At 53.0% G+C, this 18011-nt stretch overlaps 3 protein-coding genes across 3 annotated transcripts; 2 read left to right on the top strand and 1 right to left on the bottom strand.

The window, feature by feature from the left end:
- Positions 1-6130: 6130 nt before the first annotated feature.
- BDP81DRAFT_418557 (uncharacterized protein) lies at positions 6131-6845 on the top strand. Its single transcript, XM_060589705.1, has 2 exons — positions 6131-6612; positions 6737-6845. The coding sequence occupies exon 1, from the start codon at positions 6183-6185 to the stop codon at positions 6432-6434; it is 252 nt and encodes an 83-aa protein (XP_060449907.1). The 5' UTR covers positions 6131-6182; the 3' UTR covers positions 6435-6612; positions 6737-6845.
- Positions 6846-8164: 1319 nt separating this feature from the next.
- On the bottom strand, positions 8165-9875 carry BDP81DRAFT_310507 (F-box domain-containing protein; the record flags this gene model as incomplete). Its single annotated transcript, XM_060583642.1, has 3 exons — positions 8165-9392; positions 9450-9703; positions 9786-9875. 3 exons carry the CDS (start codon positions 9873-9875, stop codon positions 8165-8167), a joined length of 1572 nt encoding a protein of 523 aa, XP_060449906.1.
- Positions 9876-16005: 6130 nt separating this feature from the next.
- Positions 16006-16836, top strand: BDP81DRAFT_131076 (uncharacterized protein). Its single transcript, XM_060581743.1, has one exon. It carries the CDS (start codon positions 16175-16177, stop codon positions 16622-16624), a length of 450 nt encoding a protein of 149 aa, XP_060449905.1. The 5' UTR covers positions 16006-16174; the 3' UTR covers positions 16625-16836.
- Positions 16837-18011: the final 1175 nt, after the last annotated feature.

Genomic DNA, 18011 nt, shown 5'->3' with positions numbered 1-18011 from the left:
CAAGCAAACTAAAACGCTTCTGGTTCCATGTTCTCTTTGTTCTACATCTCGGACCCTTGGCCTTAGGTCTTCGGTACTCGTACCAACACAAGGGAAACCCCCTCGTGCCCCCTCTGCGCCCCCCTCAAGAACAAAGAACATGAACAAAAGAGACTCCCCTCGCAGAAAATCAGGGAGAGTCACGAGGTGGAAAAAAAACAATGGCTTGGAAATAAGTGTTAGAAAAAACATACGGTACCTCAATAAAAACGACTCAACGAAAATAACAGCTACAAAGGCTTCAGATCTGCAATGTTCAAATTTTACTCGAGGGGGGATCCACTAAACCTGAAAGACACGATTGTTCAGTTCCCACACCTTTTATCGATTTCTCTCAATGAAGTCTCCCGTATCTGGTCAGTGGTGTATGGATGGTTTGCTATGGCGTGTGCGGTGTGCTGCGGTGCGGGAGGAGGCGAAGAGGGGAGGGGGGCCAGTCTCCAGAGTGAGAGAAGAACAGGCGCGTTCGAGGCGGAACCAGGTTCAAGCTAGGTACATCTTGGGGTCGCAGACGAGTGGACGAGTGGACGTGAGAGAAACTTCGAGTCCTTTGACAGGCCTCATTGCCGCCATTCAATTTGTCGAGACAAGACTTTCGGGACCCTTGGCGCTAGTCCTGGTATCCTCTTTTGTGCTCTCTCTCTCTCCCCCCTCCTCTTCTCTATTCGTACCTCACTTCTCTCACTCGACACGCCTGCCTGCACCTTTTTTTTTTTTTTTTTTTTTCGCGCGGCGGCGGGCCAAATGAACGAGAGAAAGAGAGAAGGGGAAGGGATGAGCCCATGAGTGGCGTCCGGGCTTCGGTTGGCCCCTCTCCGCAATCAACGCTCATGGGGACCTGGGATTGGGTTGATCCTGGTTACGCAAACCTGCGCGCGAGCGAGCCAAAGGGGGTGTGTACACACGCCTCTCTCTCACTCTGTGTATGTCTCTTTGGATAGGGCCAGGGGGGCAAGGAGAAAGCCGTTCGCCAATGTCGAGCACTGTGGTCCGAAGAACCGACCAGGTACACTCGAGTCACACACAACACAATATCTACACACGCCATCCTTGACATAGACATCAAACCACGACACCAAAGAGGCCAGAATTGGAAGATGACTCGACGAGGTTGAAGGAATATGAAAAAATCGCTCGTGACGAGGAGACAAACAAAGCGCAAGCCGCGAGCGTGCATACACACGTACACCCACGCGCCTACCTCGTTACGCTCTCGCCGAGAAGGAACGTAGGGCAGGGCAGGATTCGATCCGGTCAAAAGAGCAGACGGCCGCTTATGGCGGTACCCATGGACTGGGCGTTGTCTGGGGTTTGTCTGGCAGCTAATTACTCACATGAAGTCTGGGCTTGATAGATGCAGGTCAGGCGAGGTCGGAGCGCAGCAGAGAGATGTCAGACTCAGCGTCCTTGCGTCCGTTGGTAAGCGTGTGAGTGTGCCCGAGCCTTTGCAGCTTTTGCAGCCTTTTCTCAACGGCGAGCCCCAAGAGTACATGATGCCGATTCTTTGCAGCAACGCTAGGGATTTTGGGCCGTCGGGCTTGCGCGACATTGGGCAGAGGAGGCGGAGAGAGTGCGCGGCGACCCAATGTACTAACGCAAGACAGGGAACATACCACCACTGATGAGGTCCCTGAATGCCTCGTAGCCCGGCTAGGTGCCTTGGTTCAAGATCCAAGTTCCTTGCCGGTCGGCCAGTAGGCCGGTTGGCGAAGAAAGGAGTTGCCTGCCTGCCTGTCTAACAGTAGGCACCGGCCGTTGATGGGGCCGAGGGGTAGACGGGGCACGGTGAACAAGCCAGCTGAAGGGAGATAAGCCGCCGGCAAGAGAGATGAGGTGGGCTCGTCAGTGTCATGTCCCTCCTTGTTGCGTCGAATTCATACACTTTCTGGCCCGCGACCCCTGCGGGACCATTGTGCTTCGCACTTTGACATGCTGCGAAAAGAGAACACCTCTCGTCCTGGAGTATACAAATACTGCAAACACATTTGCATCGACATAAAGATACCCCTAGTAGCTTAGCATACGGCCTTCGTTTGCGCGTAAAGGAGGGGATGGAAGGAGGGCTGGGGGCTGAGAAGTACAAGTTGACTATTGGCGCAGCGTTGCAAAGGTATACCTGGATAGAGGGACGAGGGCTCGATTCTCAAAGGTCTAGGCTTTTTACAAGCGTCCATGGCGTTGGACCTGTGATGTGATGAAAGCTAATTTTCAGCAGCCCACACACGTTGTTCTGGGCAGGTTTCAACGGAAGAGAAGGGAGTGGCTTGCCGAACGCTGTCAAGACAAAGGGAAAAAACAAGCTAGAAAAGGCTTCGTAGTAGAGCGCCCGTCGGTCGACCACCTGGCTCCTAGGACACTCGGGAGGGGTGGCGGCGGTGACGATGGGCCAAGCGGGTTGCTAGCGAGGTTCAAAGTGAGAAAGAGGCTAGATTTCGATCGAGACACTCTATCTGACGGTACGGAGCGGGCTGGGAGCGATGGCCTGATTTGCCGACGGTCCAGCACTAGTATTCATAGATCATGGTGTCCAGTGGCTCTGCTTCATCCGGAGAAAAGGGGGCTGATCTTGGCGATGTTGGGAGTGAAATAGACGGTGTGCAATGTTCAAGACAACAGGGAAAGCAGAAATCGAGAAGCGGAGAAAGTATGGAAGGAGTAGGATGCAGAGGCATAGGGAGTGGGATATTGCGGTGCGCACACCGACATGGAGGAGGGGCAGGGACGGGGAAACGAAGGAAAAGCGGTGGATCTGATCGTTTTTCATCAACAAGTACCTATACCTCACTCGAGGCAGAAGATACCAAGCGACAGCCAGCGTTGATGGTCCGGGACCACCGAAGGGGAGAAAGAGGGGGAAATGTTCCTATTCACAAACAGACGATGGGCGGGTCGGGGGGCGTGGGGTTCGTCTGGCCTTGAGATGCTCGGATATACCTTTGGGTTACATCCTGACGTGCAGCAATCTTGCAGGGCAACTGTCCATCCGGAAGCATCAAGGTACGTCCGTTCAGGCCCTGCCTCGATCGTCGAGTTTGAAAAGGTCGAGATGCAGTGTGCCCTGGCCGTAAACATATTGGTGCGTGATATAAACGGCTGTCCTGGCCCATCTTTCCCATTTCTCTGGTTTGGTTTGAGAGCTTGTGTGAGGCGGTTCGGAAAATGTCACATGGTCTCAGAGTCATGCGGCCGTCAGCGCCTCCAGACATGGATGGGTTTTGCATATGCCGTTGACCGTATACAGACTGATACCCCGGGACAAGCCGGCGATCTGACATGCGTCGCGCTGATCCAGGGACTGTGCGGCTTCGTACAGTCAAACTTGACCTCTGAACTTAAAGGGTGTCGACAACGGGAAAACCTGGGGCGCCCGAGACAGAGACGAGAGTAGAAATGGGAGGAAGAGGAGATACGAATGCGAAAGTCAGACGGAGTACCAGAAAGATGACGGTAGAGCGGGAACGTGGAAAGGGGGTGTGAGGGGAGACTTAGGACACGGCTTGCTGACCGAAAACGGCGACGCTGTTGCGTACCTGACTTTGACTGGTTTCCCAGCCTGCCCTTCCCGTGCTGCGCAAAGGTAAGATGTACATTGAGGCTTTCCCGAACCGGCTGAATGGCGTGTCGTTGTGGAAAGTACGAACGTTTGGGGCGCGCCGGGTTGAGGACGAAACAGATGAACGGCCGTGGAGGAAGGCGGGAGAGCAAGGACTACCGAGGAATGGGAAAGCTGGTAATAGTACAACAGTTCTAAGGCAAAAGCAGGTCAATGTGCTGGCTGGGAACGGAAAGTCAACTGCGCTGAGCTCGTGGCACTGCATCTTTCTATTAGTTTATGCGACGAGAAACAAACCTTGGTGCTCGACTCGTGACGAGTAGTATCTTCAAGCTTTTTGTTTCGGTGTGCAGATAGCCCACTGCATACTCTTGATTTCACCCATCCTGTGCTGGGAGCAGAAACAATCATTGTACAACTATTACCAGTGTTGTTTTCGTCTTGTGGTATCGTCTGGAGTGGAGTGTGGTGTTGTTTCCAACTCGACCTATCCCTGACATCAACATGACGTTGGTATTCAAACGCGTCAAGGCCCCTCTTTAGGGCGAGCTTCTGTTCTACACGAATCTTCGTCAGCGTAATTCGAGCTGAAGCCTTGAGTGGGCACCGACATACTTCAATGGCCAGTCGAACATTCCTCAGGCCTGGTACAACAAGAGCCCGACAAGAAGGTCCTGCTTCGTCCCTTGATCGCATCCCATCAGCTTACAAGTCTCCAAATAGACAACAGGTTTAGAGAGAGACAACTGACGGCGCTGACATTTGAGACAACCTGTCTGATGTCGCTACACGCATGTCTCTGCATTTATCCGTATCGACCGGGAAGCATACCCGCACGTATATACGAACTGAGTCAAATCGATGCAGCACCGACGGGACGTTTGTGCAGCTGCAAACAGACGGAAAGAAGAGACAGGCAGCCAAAATGTCTCTCCCTCCCCATCAATCTACCCCGTCACCGTTAGCCATGGCCTGACCTCCCTTGAATGCCTCTCGTCAGGTTGCCAGGGAACGTTTGCCGATCTCAATTGACCTCCATTCATTGTTTGTCATTCCTACCGAAACGTCAAACTTTTGTTCACAATTCGACAAAACCTCATTCTATCCTTGAACAAAAGCGAATCGAGAACACGACGAGTAGTAGACTCATGCCTTCATCGAATCTGTCGGCCTACCGCATCCCCAAAACCAAACATGATGGCAGGTGACTCCGAGAAGCTACCAGGGAACAATAACTTCAGCGCCAACATTCCAAGGAGAGACCTACCAACTACCGTCAGGCTGTCAACCGTCTCAAGTCAGCTGAGGGAGCCGGAGCACCCTGCTGGCTAGGTCAGCCATCCGAGTCTTGCGAAATCTTCCTGCCGTTCCGCGACCCGACCTGCCGGGCCCTAGCAATCCGAGTAATTACGCTTGGCCAAGACCTGGCCTGTACCTAGAACCCTTGGGGGCCTATCGAGGTGTCATGGCCGCATACATTCCACGCCATCCGCGCAGTCTGCGGAGGAGAAAGAAGATTCGGGACGGGCCAGATCCGCGCTCAGCCAGCCCAAAGCATCCCATGGTTTGCTAATCCAGTTGCGGTCTCGGTCTCCAGTTGCGGTCTCGGTCTCCAGTCTTGACCTACTGCCTCGTGGATTTGCGGCACAAGGGTGTGTGTGTAGAGGTGGGGGAACTGCAGAGAACAAAAGTAATCGGATTGAGGCTTTGCTGTGGGAGAGCCTCGAGATTCGTCATTCACCCTTCTCCATCCACCTTTTTCGTCGTACCTCTCAGGGTTAGGGTTGCTTGTACTGACGGCGAAAACAGAGTTCTCGCCCAGCCAAGCGTTGCACGAAATCGCACAGCGGAAAATACGAAGGCATTTTATCCGCGGGACCATCCGGGCTCGAATACACTCCAGAGGGCTAAGCGAGGGCGGCGCGGCTGGAACATGTCTTACTATTCATTCTGGTGTACCCCTGGCGGAAGCTAGTCAACCACTCGACCAGATTCCCGGGAATCATGTTTCGTTCCTCTACGCAGACGGCCCGGTGGCGTGCGTACTTCCACTCGAACACCCCCCTTGGAATGTAAGACACGGAGACGATTTCAGCCAGCCCAGGAAGCTTCCGGCCTTGGCCGATTTCCCAAAGGCACGCGATGTCTCGCCACATATGATTTCGGACGGCGATAGCCATGTTTGACCATCAATCTGTCACAGGACCTGGTAGCTTCACACGGTGTGGAGCCATGGTCTTGCGAGGCTTTCGATACAATCACTCTTTGATGACGATGCTTTTGGTACAGACCCTCGATCGACGGACAAGAGGCATGACTGGCCAGAGACACAGATAGAAACTGGAATTCAAACGAGCGAGTGCTTGTGTAAGCGCAGGGAGCTCTTCCGCGGTTCCAACGCAGCCTTGGCGGACTCGAGAATAGCATCCACTTTGGGGACCTAGGGTGATTTCTCTGCTGGATCTGGTCAAACCATGATGCTCCTCAGAATCTTGGCCGGACGAACTATGCAAGGCTGCGTCCGACGTATTTGCAAAAGATTTCTTGGCAAATTAGGCCTGCACTATTATTGAGCGTACTGGTTTCGTTCATGATCAATCAGCCGACGGCTCGATTACCACAACAGCGAGGTAGGTTTTTGGGATGTTTGCTACTATATTTCTACTCCTTTCCACAGACATTTGCGACCGCCCATAGTGCCTCTCAAGCGAGACCGTGGTTAAATCCTCTTGCCAGTAGCAATTTCATTCCCACTCTGCTAAAGTCCAATGGTGCGCAAAGCGGCTGCTGGATCTCGAGAACCATGATACGAAAGAACGAGCTAAAGCGCCGACAGAGCTGAGCAGGAAGGTCTCGGAGAGTCCCAGTGCGGAATTCGGGATGATCTGATATTCTACCTGCGGAACATGGCTTCAAATTCTTTGAGACATAAGTGTATTCACACTTCCTTGGTTCCAGGATTCTCGCACAGGATTCGGGGGGTCGATGGATTTCAGTCAGCCCAAAGACTTAAAGTGACTGTACGTGAACTAATTTGCCCGATCAGAGTCACTAGAGGAATTTTAACATTCATACTAGCCCACCCCTCTTCAAGATAGCTTCATGCCTGCTAACAAAATTGTGTTTTACCCGTAACACATTCAGCGTTATTAGGAGCATAGCAACCACCGCAGCCTCGGAGGACAAAGATGAAACACGTACCGCACATCTCCAAGACTCAAATAATCTACTGGAATCTTCAAATTTAATCATTGGTTTTTTCTGCCCACGTCTCCTCTTCTGTCTCTCCCCTCTCGGTGTGAGCAAGGTGTGGTGCAAGGTGAGGTCGCGATCTTGCGTCTCTTACCGAGGTGAAGAGACATGGTCTGTGCATCGGTGAGATAGAGTTCACCTGACAGCTTCACCGGGACTGGGGCTCATTCGGTGTGATGCTACGCGAGAATTGCGGGGAAACGGAGCGGAACGGGGGGAGGGCCGGGGTGGGGGAGGACCTACCCGACCCTCCCGCAAACCCCTGGCGACCCCGAAAGGAGGGTGTAATCTCGGGTTTGCCCATGCTTACCTTTGGCCAAGAGGCCCGGGGGGAAATGAGCGGGTGCGATTGAGAGATGTGTCCCAGGTCTGTTCAATTGAGAATCTGCATCATGGGGATCGATGGGATGCCATTGAGTAGCACTGTGGTATTTACACATCCGCCGGCTTCTCATCCTCATTTGAACCACTCTGTGAGGCCGCTTTCTGGTGTCCCTTCTTCAAGCGTCCAGACGTACGGAAGACTGGAAGCCAACCCCGCGATGCAGAACGCTGGTTCCCTGCTTCGATGAGCGTCCTCCCGCCAGACGAACCGCGATGCAAACACCCGACAAGTGATAATGTCTCTCGGCTTTCTTTCATCAAACCCCCCTCCCTCATCTCCGGATACCACTAGCTTGAATACTCTATGCCCCCCATCCACAATCGCTCGCAATTTTCATTCAAAAACGTCCGTCAAGCCCCGACTTCACTCTCCAGCGACTCACTCACCCCCCCGCTTTTGGCCACGCGGGTTCACCCAGCTGCCCCGTGCTTCACAGGGCCAAGTCGCGAACGATACCCGATTGGAGATGGGTTACTATTCCTGGGGTGAGAGGGTGATGGGGATGGGGGGTGGAGGGGAAGGGGTCCTGACACGTCACGAGTGATGAACTCTGTTGCCGTATGTGGCTCGGCTGAGCGGTGCGTCTGCGTTCTGGATACCCGATCCAGGATTCAATTCAAGTACGCACGCACATCCCACGGTTTGGAGCCATGGCGAATACAGAAAACCATCTGCAAGAAACTGCAGGAACATGCACTTGTGATGCGATGGGATGGCTGCGAGTGATGCATGGTCATAACATCGTTGGTATCATTAAGATTAGAGTGCTGACGTCGTCAGTCTCCTCCATCTATATGCTAGTGCCTCCAGTAGTTTTTCTGCCTTCCTGCTGTAATCTTTTTGTCCCTCCTGGTATCTCATGCGTTCTCTCTGTATGTCTTTTGCTCTCGTTCCTCGCAACGCGAACGTGGTCCGTAGCACCTTTCTCGCCCTTATTAGTCGTATTCGGTGTCCATATTCGGTGTCGGAGGATCGGGCGTCGGTGTTGCTGAGCGGCCTTCGATGCTCATCTCTTCTCGGTATGACATTTGTCCGTTCTCAGTCTTCTCTAGCACAAAACACCGCTCGGCATACACGCCGTTTTCATTCTGGCGACGCCAGGCGGCGCTGAAGCGACGGACCATAACCTTGCGCCATCCGCCTACATTAATCGTGATTTGCTTCCAGGGTACGTCGGGCGTTGCGAGCTGCTTCTCTCGTAGCAGAAACTGGAAAGTGCGTAAGGCCGCGTCGTAGTCGCGGTCCATCCCTGGATGAACAACCTCGAGGGCGTGGAGAACGGTCTGGACGTGTAGTGTAACTGTTTGAAGGCTGCGGAAACTGCACAGGGCGCGGAGGAACTCTGTCGGGTCGCACATGGCCACGTCCATATCCAGCTCCAGCGTGTGCACATGTGGGAGACCATGCGCCAAAATTGCGATATCCTCGCCCCAGAGCGTTGGGCACCGTCGGTCCTCCTCTCCGAAGCCCATATGATCACGGAACTTGAGCACCTGTAGAGATTCGCCATGTCTCAAAATGCCATCCAGCGGGAAAAGACGGACATGGCACGTCACATTAAGGGTCTGCAAAGCCCGAATGTGATTAGCCACTAGTAGGTACAACCCGCCCGTTGCTTCGTCTCGTTTGTCAACTAGGTGGGCACTGAAGTCTTCGCAGTGTAGTTGTCGTAAGCCCGCCAAGTCATTGAAATTCACAGTCGACAGGAAGTTGAAGACGGGCACGTATTTCAGATCGAGCGACTCGAGCTGAGAAAAGTCCCAGTGGGCACGGGTGTCCTCCCTCGAATGGTTCCAGTCGTAAGACTTGAGGGCTAAATCTTTCAGCGGGGGCATGCGCTCTCCTTGGGCAAACTTGAAGTTCGTTCCCTGCCCACGGTCTTCGTAATGGAATATCTCTAGGCGGCGGGAGAGCAGGAGCAGCTGTTTTAGGGAATTCAATCGTGTCGTGAGCGGCGGGGCGGGGCTCGCAAGCTTGAGCGAGACAAGAAGGTCTGTGGGAATCGCTCGGACGTAGGTGTCTCGTAGTTGTCCCTCGAATTCTCGCAGGGGCAAGTCCTCGACGAACAGTTTCGTGCCGTTAAATCGTGTCTGCTGGGGGTTGAGCACGTCTGACGGGAGCCAGAGTCGTCCTGATCGGAATTCAGCATCGACATAGTGCCACCTAGAAGCATCGTCAGCAAATTGCTTCCAAAATCTGCGAATACCAATGGTAGCATACCGCACAGTCTTTAGCCTCTGGACCCTGTCCAGTACCCGCCGAATGCCGTCAGGGTCAAGATCGCTCCGTGTGACGACGTGATTGGTGTAGGACGACACATTGCGCAAGAGATTAGGATACCGCGATTCGGCATCTGGGGCAACAATGCGCTCGTTGAGGCAAATCGTGCGATAGGTGACCGGAGTTGCGATAGCCTCAAAGCGTCTAGACAAGCACCGCACAGTAGCAAGGGCGCGCTCGTCTATTTCTCGGAGCTGGAAGATATTCGTAAGCAACTGCCGGTTAAGAGAATTGACGTAGCCAATGAAGCTTTGGCAACCGCACCAAGAAACCTACCTGCTCAAAGATGAGAGCCAGCAGCTCGGAGCTGAGGTCATTCAGAGACCATTTCTGTGGCGCTGCACGGAGGGAGGACGCGGTAGCCATTCGCCGACATTTGGCACTTCCACATGCAGAAGCAAGAGTAAGTCAGGGGAGGGGAGAGGTGTCGAGGAAAGGTAGCAGGTGAAGAGACCTCGTGGCTGGCACAGAGGGGGGGAAGTAAGGGTCTTATCAACGGTTCCATCAAGTTCGAAGGTGTTGTCCTGTTGAAGAGAGCTAGGATGGTCCGAAGTCATGATCCGCCAGTTGACAGACGGGGCTAATCTGTATGCGGACAATGTCACGAGCGGGTACAGTTAGATGACCCAAAGTAAGCCAGCAGCAGCTAGCTAGCCGTGTGGCGACTGCGGAACGGAAGCGACTAGAGGAACGCCGACAACGAGGAGGAGATGGCGTAGTGAAGATGAGGAGGTACCCGTGGAGGAGAGTGGTCGGATCGAGGGCCGGGATGGGCTGGATGGGGATTCGATGGGGTCAACGGGGGGCCATCTACATTAACTCGCAGAAGCCGTCTGCAAGACGAAGACAAGGTGAGGTGCAGAAGGATGCTTGCTTGGTACGTATGTACGCATGTGTAAATGTGTATGTATGTGTATGGGTATCCGTATGTGCGTGTATGGGGCCGATGTGTCGAGGTGTACGTACGGTACAATGTACCTTGGCTTTGAAATAGTATGGGGGAAACCCACGAGAATGGAGCCGCAATATTGGCCCGACGCGGACCGGTCAACTCAGATATGATGCTGACAGCAGGGCAAAGCAAGGCAAGGGCAAAGTGAGATAATACTAGTAGCCCCCCGGGCCAAGTAGATGATAAATGGGGAAATGGGCAGACAAGAATAAAAATAAGAACGAGAGACGCCCAGGCAATGATTAAACAGGATAAGGCCAAGGGCACGGGAAGAAGAGCGGATGAGGGATGGGGAAGGACAGACTAGAAGGGTGGAGGGAAGAGACTTTTCAAGGCTAACATTCGAAGCGCCAAAACAGGACGGGACAGGTTTGGAAAGGAAAGCTGAGACAGGCCAGCCATTGTATCAACTACCATCCGTAACAGCTCCAGCTGACTGAGGAAAGCAGAGAGACAAGCTGGAAGGAGAATACTCGCGCGAGTACCTGGCACACACCTCACACCTCACACCCACACTCACAGAGCTACCTTTTGGAGACACTTGCGTGTGTCAAGCCACGAAGGCGAGGGTAAGGTACCTGCTGCGATTACTAGCAGCGCGGAAGGGAAGCAGGTAAGGATTGGATAGTCAATCCTGAGGGCCCCGGGCAGAAAGAAGACTGAGTGGATAATAGAACATGTTTCAATTCAGTTGATCCGCCCAGAGACGAGGGCCCCTTGTACCTTGGGTACAAGTGCAGGGGAGAGATATGAACGACATGGCAACAGAGAAAGGGGCAGGTAAGAAAGGACTCGGGGGAGGCCGTGTAGGTCAGACTCCAGAGAAGGAGGAGACCAAGATGGATCATGGGACGGGGGGGGGGGCTTGAATTGGTGGAATGGAGCTAGTAGAAACTCGAGAGGGTACAAGTTGCATGTCCTGTCTGAGAAAAGCTGTCACGGCGTTCGTTTGGTTTGTGAGAGAAAAGTTGAAGACAGGACAGGTGTAATGAGCGAGATACAAGGTGAGGTGAGAAGTGTGAGGAAAGGGACGTGGATGGGATGAGGAGAGAAAGAGGAGGTCAAGGGACGTTTCGCAAGAATGTCCCAAAAGGGAAACGCAGATTCAAGCAACATGGGAGGATCCCAGGAGGGTCTAGAAGAGGGCCCCCTGGTCAATGCGGGGGTTGAAGTAAACCGAAGATCGCTGCCGTCTAGATGCATACAGACAGTTATCCGATAAGTACATAGGTACTCCGCAAAATACGTGCCTGCCCTGCCTGAAGGATGTGCCTCGCTGTGTTGTGTACCTGCCTCTTCACCTTGAGTTCTTTCCATACCTCAAATTCTGCATATGTCCCATGCATTGCGCCCATTTCCCGCCTGTCCTGGTGGCAGATACACAATACGCGACATAAATTCTGAACAAGAGCATACCTTACCGAGAACCGCACTTCGTACGGATATACAGCACCAGCATCCAGCGGGACCACACACGGGTCTTCCCACTCCACTCGCTCCTCTAACCCGAAAGGCACCGCTTCCCTGTCGTTGGGACTGTCGTCTCCTCCCGTCTCTCGTCAAGACAAGAAATCTTCCGCTTTTTCCCTCCGGATGGAACCACGATCCCAGATGCAGCACAGTACCGCTCCCCCACCACTTAGGTTCCCAGCATAATGGAACCTGGGTTGTGGTTTGATGGACGTGGATCGAGCCAGACAGTACGGATACACTATGGACCACTCTACACAGTCACAGTCACACTCACATCCCTTGAGCCTGGTCGACTCTCGCTCTCGTGCGGGAAATGGATCCCAACTTTTTGCAGACAATGTTACCCTGCTGCGCCTACCCATCTCATCGTCATTTCCCACGGTCCCGAAGAACTGGCAAGCAATGGAACTTACCGTTCGGAACGTGTTGGCACATGGATAATGGAGAAACCCATCGTGGCTGGCTGCCCTAAACTTTCTCCAACTATGGAGTAGGGACTTGAACAACGTTCTCTCTCGTCCTTCACTCCCAACCACCCAGCTGTCACGGCTTCGGATGACGCGAAATGAGATCAGCTTGACAGTTGCCGAGATACGCTGCTGCGTTGAGGTTCCAGAGACGACGCCCGGTTACTTTCACCACCTGTCCCTGTCTTATTTTTTAGCCAGGCCAGGAGACATCCAACCGCGCATGCGACTCTCCCCCGGGGCCTGAGATAAGTCCAAATTTTGTCGAGATGAGCCGCCGTTGTCGGCTTTTCGCAGCCTGTAGCCGTCTTACTCGGATCCCGCCGGCAAAGTCAGACTCGTTCTCGGGTATCAGTACGGATATCCGTCCTTGAATCGGCTTCCTGGGCATGGAATTCGATGGCATGTCATGCTAGTGAGCAGAGCTTGATACTTACTCGAGTCAATCTCATCCACACACTTGCTGCACCTGTCAACCAGCTCACAATCCAATCGCGAACCGCGCCGGAACAGACGTGCAGCTGGGCGCGGGAGACAGACTTGGCGGCGAGGCAAACACTGCAGGGGCTCACCACAAGCTTCAATCTCAGGATCCAATCGGTAGCGAAAGACGACGATAAACAAAGCTGACTTTTAGGCTTAAGACTGCCTATGTCAAGCCAACGGTCTCAACCTTCTTCAGACTTTTGCACTCACAACTGAAGGTGAACCCTTTGAACTGTGACGCTCAGATTCCCGCCGTCAAGCTAGGAGCCCCTGTTCGACAACCTCCGTGCACCCTGCGACTCTCAGCCCCCAAAGTCGTTTGGGATTGGGATGAGACTGGATTGGATTGGAGACTTCAGGTTGGAGAGTTGGGAACTTGGACTGAACGTCTCTCAGTGCTCCACACGACTCTGACGAACCAACCGAGAGACCCATAAACCAGAGGGGACTCTGTAATCGGCCATATTCCATTATCCGGGCTGCTGGCCAGCAAATGGATGCGATTTGCTCGTCTGGTTTTCCATCCAACTCCCTGTCCGCGTCCGTTGTCGAACAGGGACCCCCGGATCTGCTGCGCTGCACTGAATCCGGCACGCTCAGATATTGTGCTTGAATTTTTCTTTTTTCTTTTTTCTTGTTCGATTTGGTTCTGGTTAATTTCTCGTCTAGCTTACCTGATGGTCACCGCTCCGATTCTGCACCGTTGCTGCATATTTGATGCGTCGATGCGGCGCGACTCCCTACACAGTAGACTCACCAGAAACCCGTACATGTCCTTCGTTATCCGCAAGTCGCAACAGCTTCGAACATGGCCCGTTACGCCCGTACAACGTGATGCAATTGAAATGCGCATAGTACGGGACATTGTGTGTGTGTGTGTGTGTGTGTGTGTGTGTGTGTGTGCCGTTCAGCAGCAAACCACCGATATACACGTCACAAGAGGGCAGATGTCAGAACATGCCGCGTCAAATATGCTGCGATACAGAGGCGCCTGGCTGCACTGCAGAGCATCGCTACGTGCCGCACTATTCATGTGCGGATAAATGTACATATGCATGCATACGTCGACGAGCGAACCGCATTGGGCTCGAGTCGCGACGTCGGTACCAAGAAAACGTTGACCGGCCGCATTCGACGTGCATGACGGGCAGCGGCTCCCATGCCGTTTAGGTGAATTAGCCCCGCCACCTGCCCAACCACACACCAAACTAGACCTGCCAAAAGGTGAGCAATTGCATCCTGCATACCTAGTGCTCTTTCTTTCATCATCCAAGGGAAGGAATACATGATCAGTCACTCACGCTTGTCATGTAGCCAACGAGTCGGTGAATCAATCACACTCGAAACTGTCGTCGACTGCGCCTGTCATAGCACTTGGGTGAGACCATCGACTGCCTGCGACTGCCTGCGACTGCCTGCGCCTGCCCTAGGTACCTGCACTGATCAGCAATGCCGTTCCGGCCCGCGGCTGGTCATATCACATTGTCTCGTAACATTGGTTTTCCATCCTTCACGACCCGCCTCCAACAAGGAACCACAGACGGTCCGACATTCACATCGGTGTAGTTACCAGATGGCAGGTAGCCATATCCACGTCCATCATTCCAAGAATCCAAATTCAAAAACCCCTTCTTCGGCGGCAAATCATGGCTGGAGGCCTTAATTCCCGAACATAGTTGCGAACTCTAATTCAGGCCCGCCTACAACGATATCAAGTGGGCTTGTCAATGTCACCCACTCTCAGACTCCCCCAGTCCGAGAGACTAGGTGCGCTTCAACGTGTCGTTCTTCCAGAACAAACAGGACGCCATCCATGGTCGACGCACATAGGCTAGAGCCAGTGGACGGTGGGCAACTACACTAGCTCAAGCTGGAGGGGCGGTCGATCTCTGTTCCATCAGCCGCATCGTCTGATCTCCGCCCAAAGAATCCAGAGATGCGAGTGGTCCGTCGAACCCTTGTACGGTTCCCTGCAAAGCCCGCACTAGGTTTTTCCCACGTTGCATCCTGGCCTACCAGCCCTTGACGACTTTCTTCACCAATCCCCTCATTCACCAACCGCCTCTATGGAGACTTTGTTAGGTCTTCACTCCTTGCTCTCACGATGTCTTTTGTGAACAAGCTAATACAGACGCATCTAGTTATCAATGATTAGTTTCCTCAGGCAAACGGCTATCCATCGAAACAACGAACCCGCTTTCCCGCAGACGCACATACCAGGCATGGTCATGATTGCCATGATGGACTTGATTCAGGACGACCGCCCGCGGCGTCGTGATCGAACACGTACGCTGCTCCTCCTGCGTCCTGCATCTTGCTACCTGCACCTGGCTCCTGATTCCTGGCAGCCGCTGGTCCAAGCGGGCAAAAGGCGTTGAACTCCATCGGGCCAGCTCGTCGTCTGCTATGCCTGGTGAACGTCGTCGCTGCTTCTCTTTGATAGGGCGTCGTTGAAACAAGGCTGGCGCGGGAGGGTTCCGAGCACTTCCCCTCAGATGTTAGCACTACCGATGTTCAGACCAGGTCGACCTGGGATGGCCTAACGCTCTAAGGGAACGTGGTCGCCTTGAGGCGACAAAGCTATGGGACGTCAGGTAAGGAAAGGGGCCTGCACTGACCTTACAAGAGCTTCATATGCCGAGACGGGTGATGTTTGCAGCACGTCCCGTCGTCTCCAGGCGTTTCCCGCCTAGCCTTGCCCCAAAATGCCGCCATTGGTTCTCAGGAAGGGAGCCGATTGCCGATACTTGGTCAGATCAGACAGTGCTTGCGGCTTGCAGGTGAGGGGGACGTGGCTTCAAGCGTTGCGATTGGATTGGGAGGCATTCTTCCCAGCACTTGTGCCTGTCTGCAGTCTACTAGTGGGTTGCGGCTCGAGGAAAACGCCTCTCTGCGCGCACGCTAGCCAACGAGCACATTTGCAGCTGGCCTTGGTATTGGGGATATGAGGGTACGAACGGCCGTAATCCCTATATTCGCCATCCACTTCATGCTTCGTTCTAAGAACAGGCCGCGTCGCTCACTCTGGGATGGGCCAGGCATTCCTCATGCAGGAGACCGACCTCGAACAGCTCGAGCCCGAGCCAGCAAAGTAAGACGCTCAGCTCAGCGTGATGCTGTGGCACACATCCAGGGCTTTCGAATCACCTATGTTTTTTCTATTTTCAAATTGCGAGACTGTCATCTGATACGCCCCCCTTCTTCGATTGACCGGGCGCCGCAGAAGGAGGGGATTCTGACAGTTCCCCTCGTCAACGTTGCAGTCTGATAGACCGTTCCGTCCAAAGATGACGCCTTTGAAGGGTTGGAGAGGAAAGTTATTCTGTGGTGTTCCATACCTACGACAAGGGTACCGGTCACTCGTTCGGTTGTTGCCGTCCAACCCGGGGCCAGCAGAGCTGGTGGGAAACAGAGCAGATTCTTCGTGTGGTTCCTCCCCTGCCACCTCTCCCTCTCTCGCGGCCTCGCCTACCTTTTTGATGGAGACAAGCAGAATCCCAAATGCTACGCTTTCCTTTCCCACATCGCTCATGTGGTTGGTTGGGGCAGTGGCTGTCAAAGAAGATGCAAGATCTCGCGATATTTGGCATGTAGCCTATCCGATTCGCCCGATGCTTTTGCTCCGGGCAGGGCACCGAGACAACCGGATACCACCATCAACCAACCGCCGCTTGGGTTCCGAAGATGGTGGTGTGTGTGGTGGTGGCGGAGGTGGCAGCCCTTTTCCCCGGCTCTAAGGGTTGGCATACGATTTGTCAGGCGGAAGGCCAGTATCCTTGGAGGACGTTCCTCTGGTTGGCACAATTATCCAACCCCGGGGGGCGAGGAGCGAGAGCCGATAAATCCGGTGAAGTGTATATGTGTGTGTGCCGGCCGGTCGTCAACCAACGGAGTCAGGATTTGGGTGTTCCCCTCCGAGACCGTTTCTTCCTCCGTTTTCGCCGTTGACAGGGTTGGGTGGGGCCTTCCTACCGTTCGAGACTTCTCGATGGTCTTTTGAGATTTGGATATGGGTAGTTGGACCGATCAACAGCTTCAAGCTGGACTAACGATGCTTCTCATCACAGACTTACTTGGTCTGCCTGCTTGTGCCCGTCTAGCACATACGACTATACCCATTGGAAAACTCGGGATCCCGTCCGCTCTCCCATAGATAAGCCAATGAGGGCCGGCCTATCAGAAGAAGGCTGGGACGTTGACTCATCCGTAAAAGCGGAAGTGCGGGCCCAAATTCTCCTCCGTTCGGGCGCGCCGTTCAGTAACAGGGCCACCTCCGTTTTTCTTGTTCCCAGCCCGAGAGGCCAGCTATCTGGCCGGGAGGCTAAATATCCTCTGCCTTGTTCGACACATACGGGTGCCGTATGAATAAACGACGGACTACGTCAAGAATAAGAGCAGTAACAAGACAATTACAAAGGGCACTATTTGGACATATATATAATATAACCTGAGCTTGATATTACAATCTAACGTGCATAACTAGACTAGGGCCCGCCCCACAGGCTCACAGCGGCTAGGACAGTATAATGCCATGAGAATCAAGGTGTTACGACCCAATATGTATAACGAAGCCAGGGGCCCGCCCCGTAGGCCTACGGCGGCTATCTACTAGATATATATGGAACCTAGGAACTTAGGCGACTCCTTACGGAACGGAAGAATTATAGAATAAGTTACGTGACGATAAGGAAAGTAAGCATACGATAAGGTAATTACTATGATTATGCAAAGTGAGCGCTTACTAGTATCTACTTAGTGATTACTAATAGGCATGGTAATTAAGCAAAGGATATACTTAGAAACAGGACTTATATATATAGGATGGACTTGAGCTGGACTTTAGGATAGACTTTCCATAGCTTCTTTAGTAATTAACTTCGTATTAGATCTTATAATCGCTTTTAGCTATCTTCCTTAAGAATCTCTTAATAAGATTATAATTAATTACCGAAGTCTTCCCTTACCTTATAACTTATAAATATAGCTTCTTTAAAGCTATTCCCGACTACGAATACTATTATTAGTTCTATAGCCTTAAGTTATATAAATATACCTCATTATAACTAGCTGGCTATAATACTTTAATTGCTCTTATTTAATAAGTTAACTTTACGAAACTACTAA

The sequence above is a fragment of the Colletotrichum phormii genome (assembly GCF_030913505.1).
Source record: "Colletotrichum phormii strain CBS 102054 chromosome Unknown BDP81scaffold_3, whole genome shotgun sequence".
Lineage (NCBI taxonomy): Eukaryota > Fungi > Ascomycota > Sordariomycetes > Glomerellales > Glomerellaceae > Colletotrichum > Colletotrichum phormii.
The sequence above is the reverse complement of the archived record's forward strand: the minus strand, read 5'-3'. Positions and strand labels throughout refer to the sequence as shown.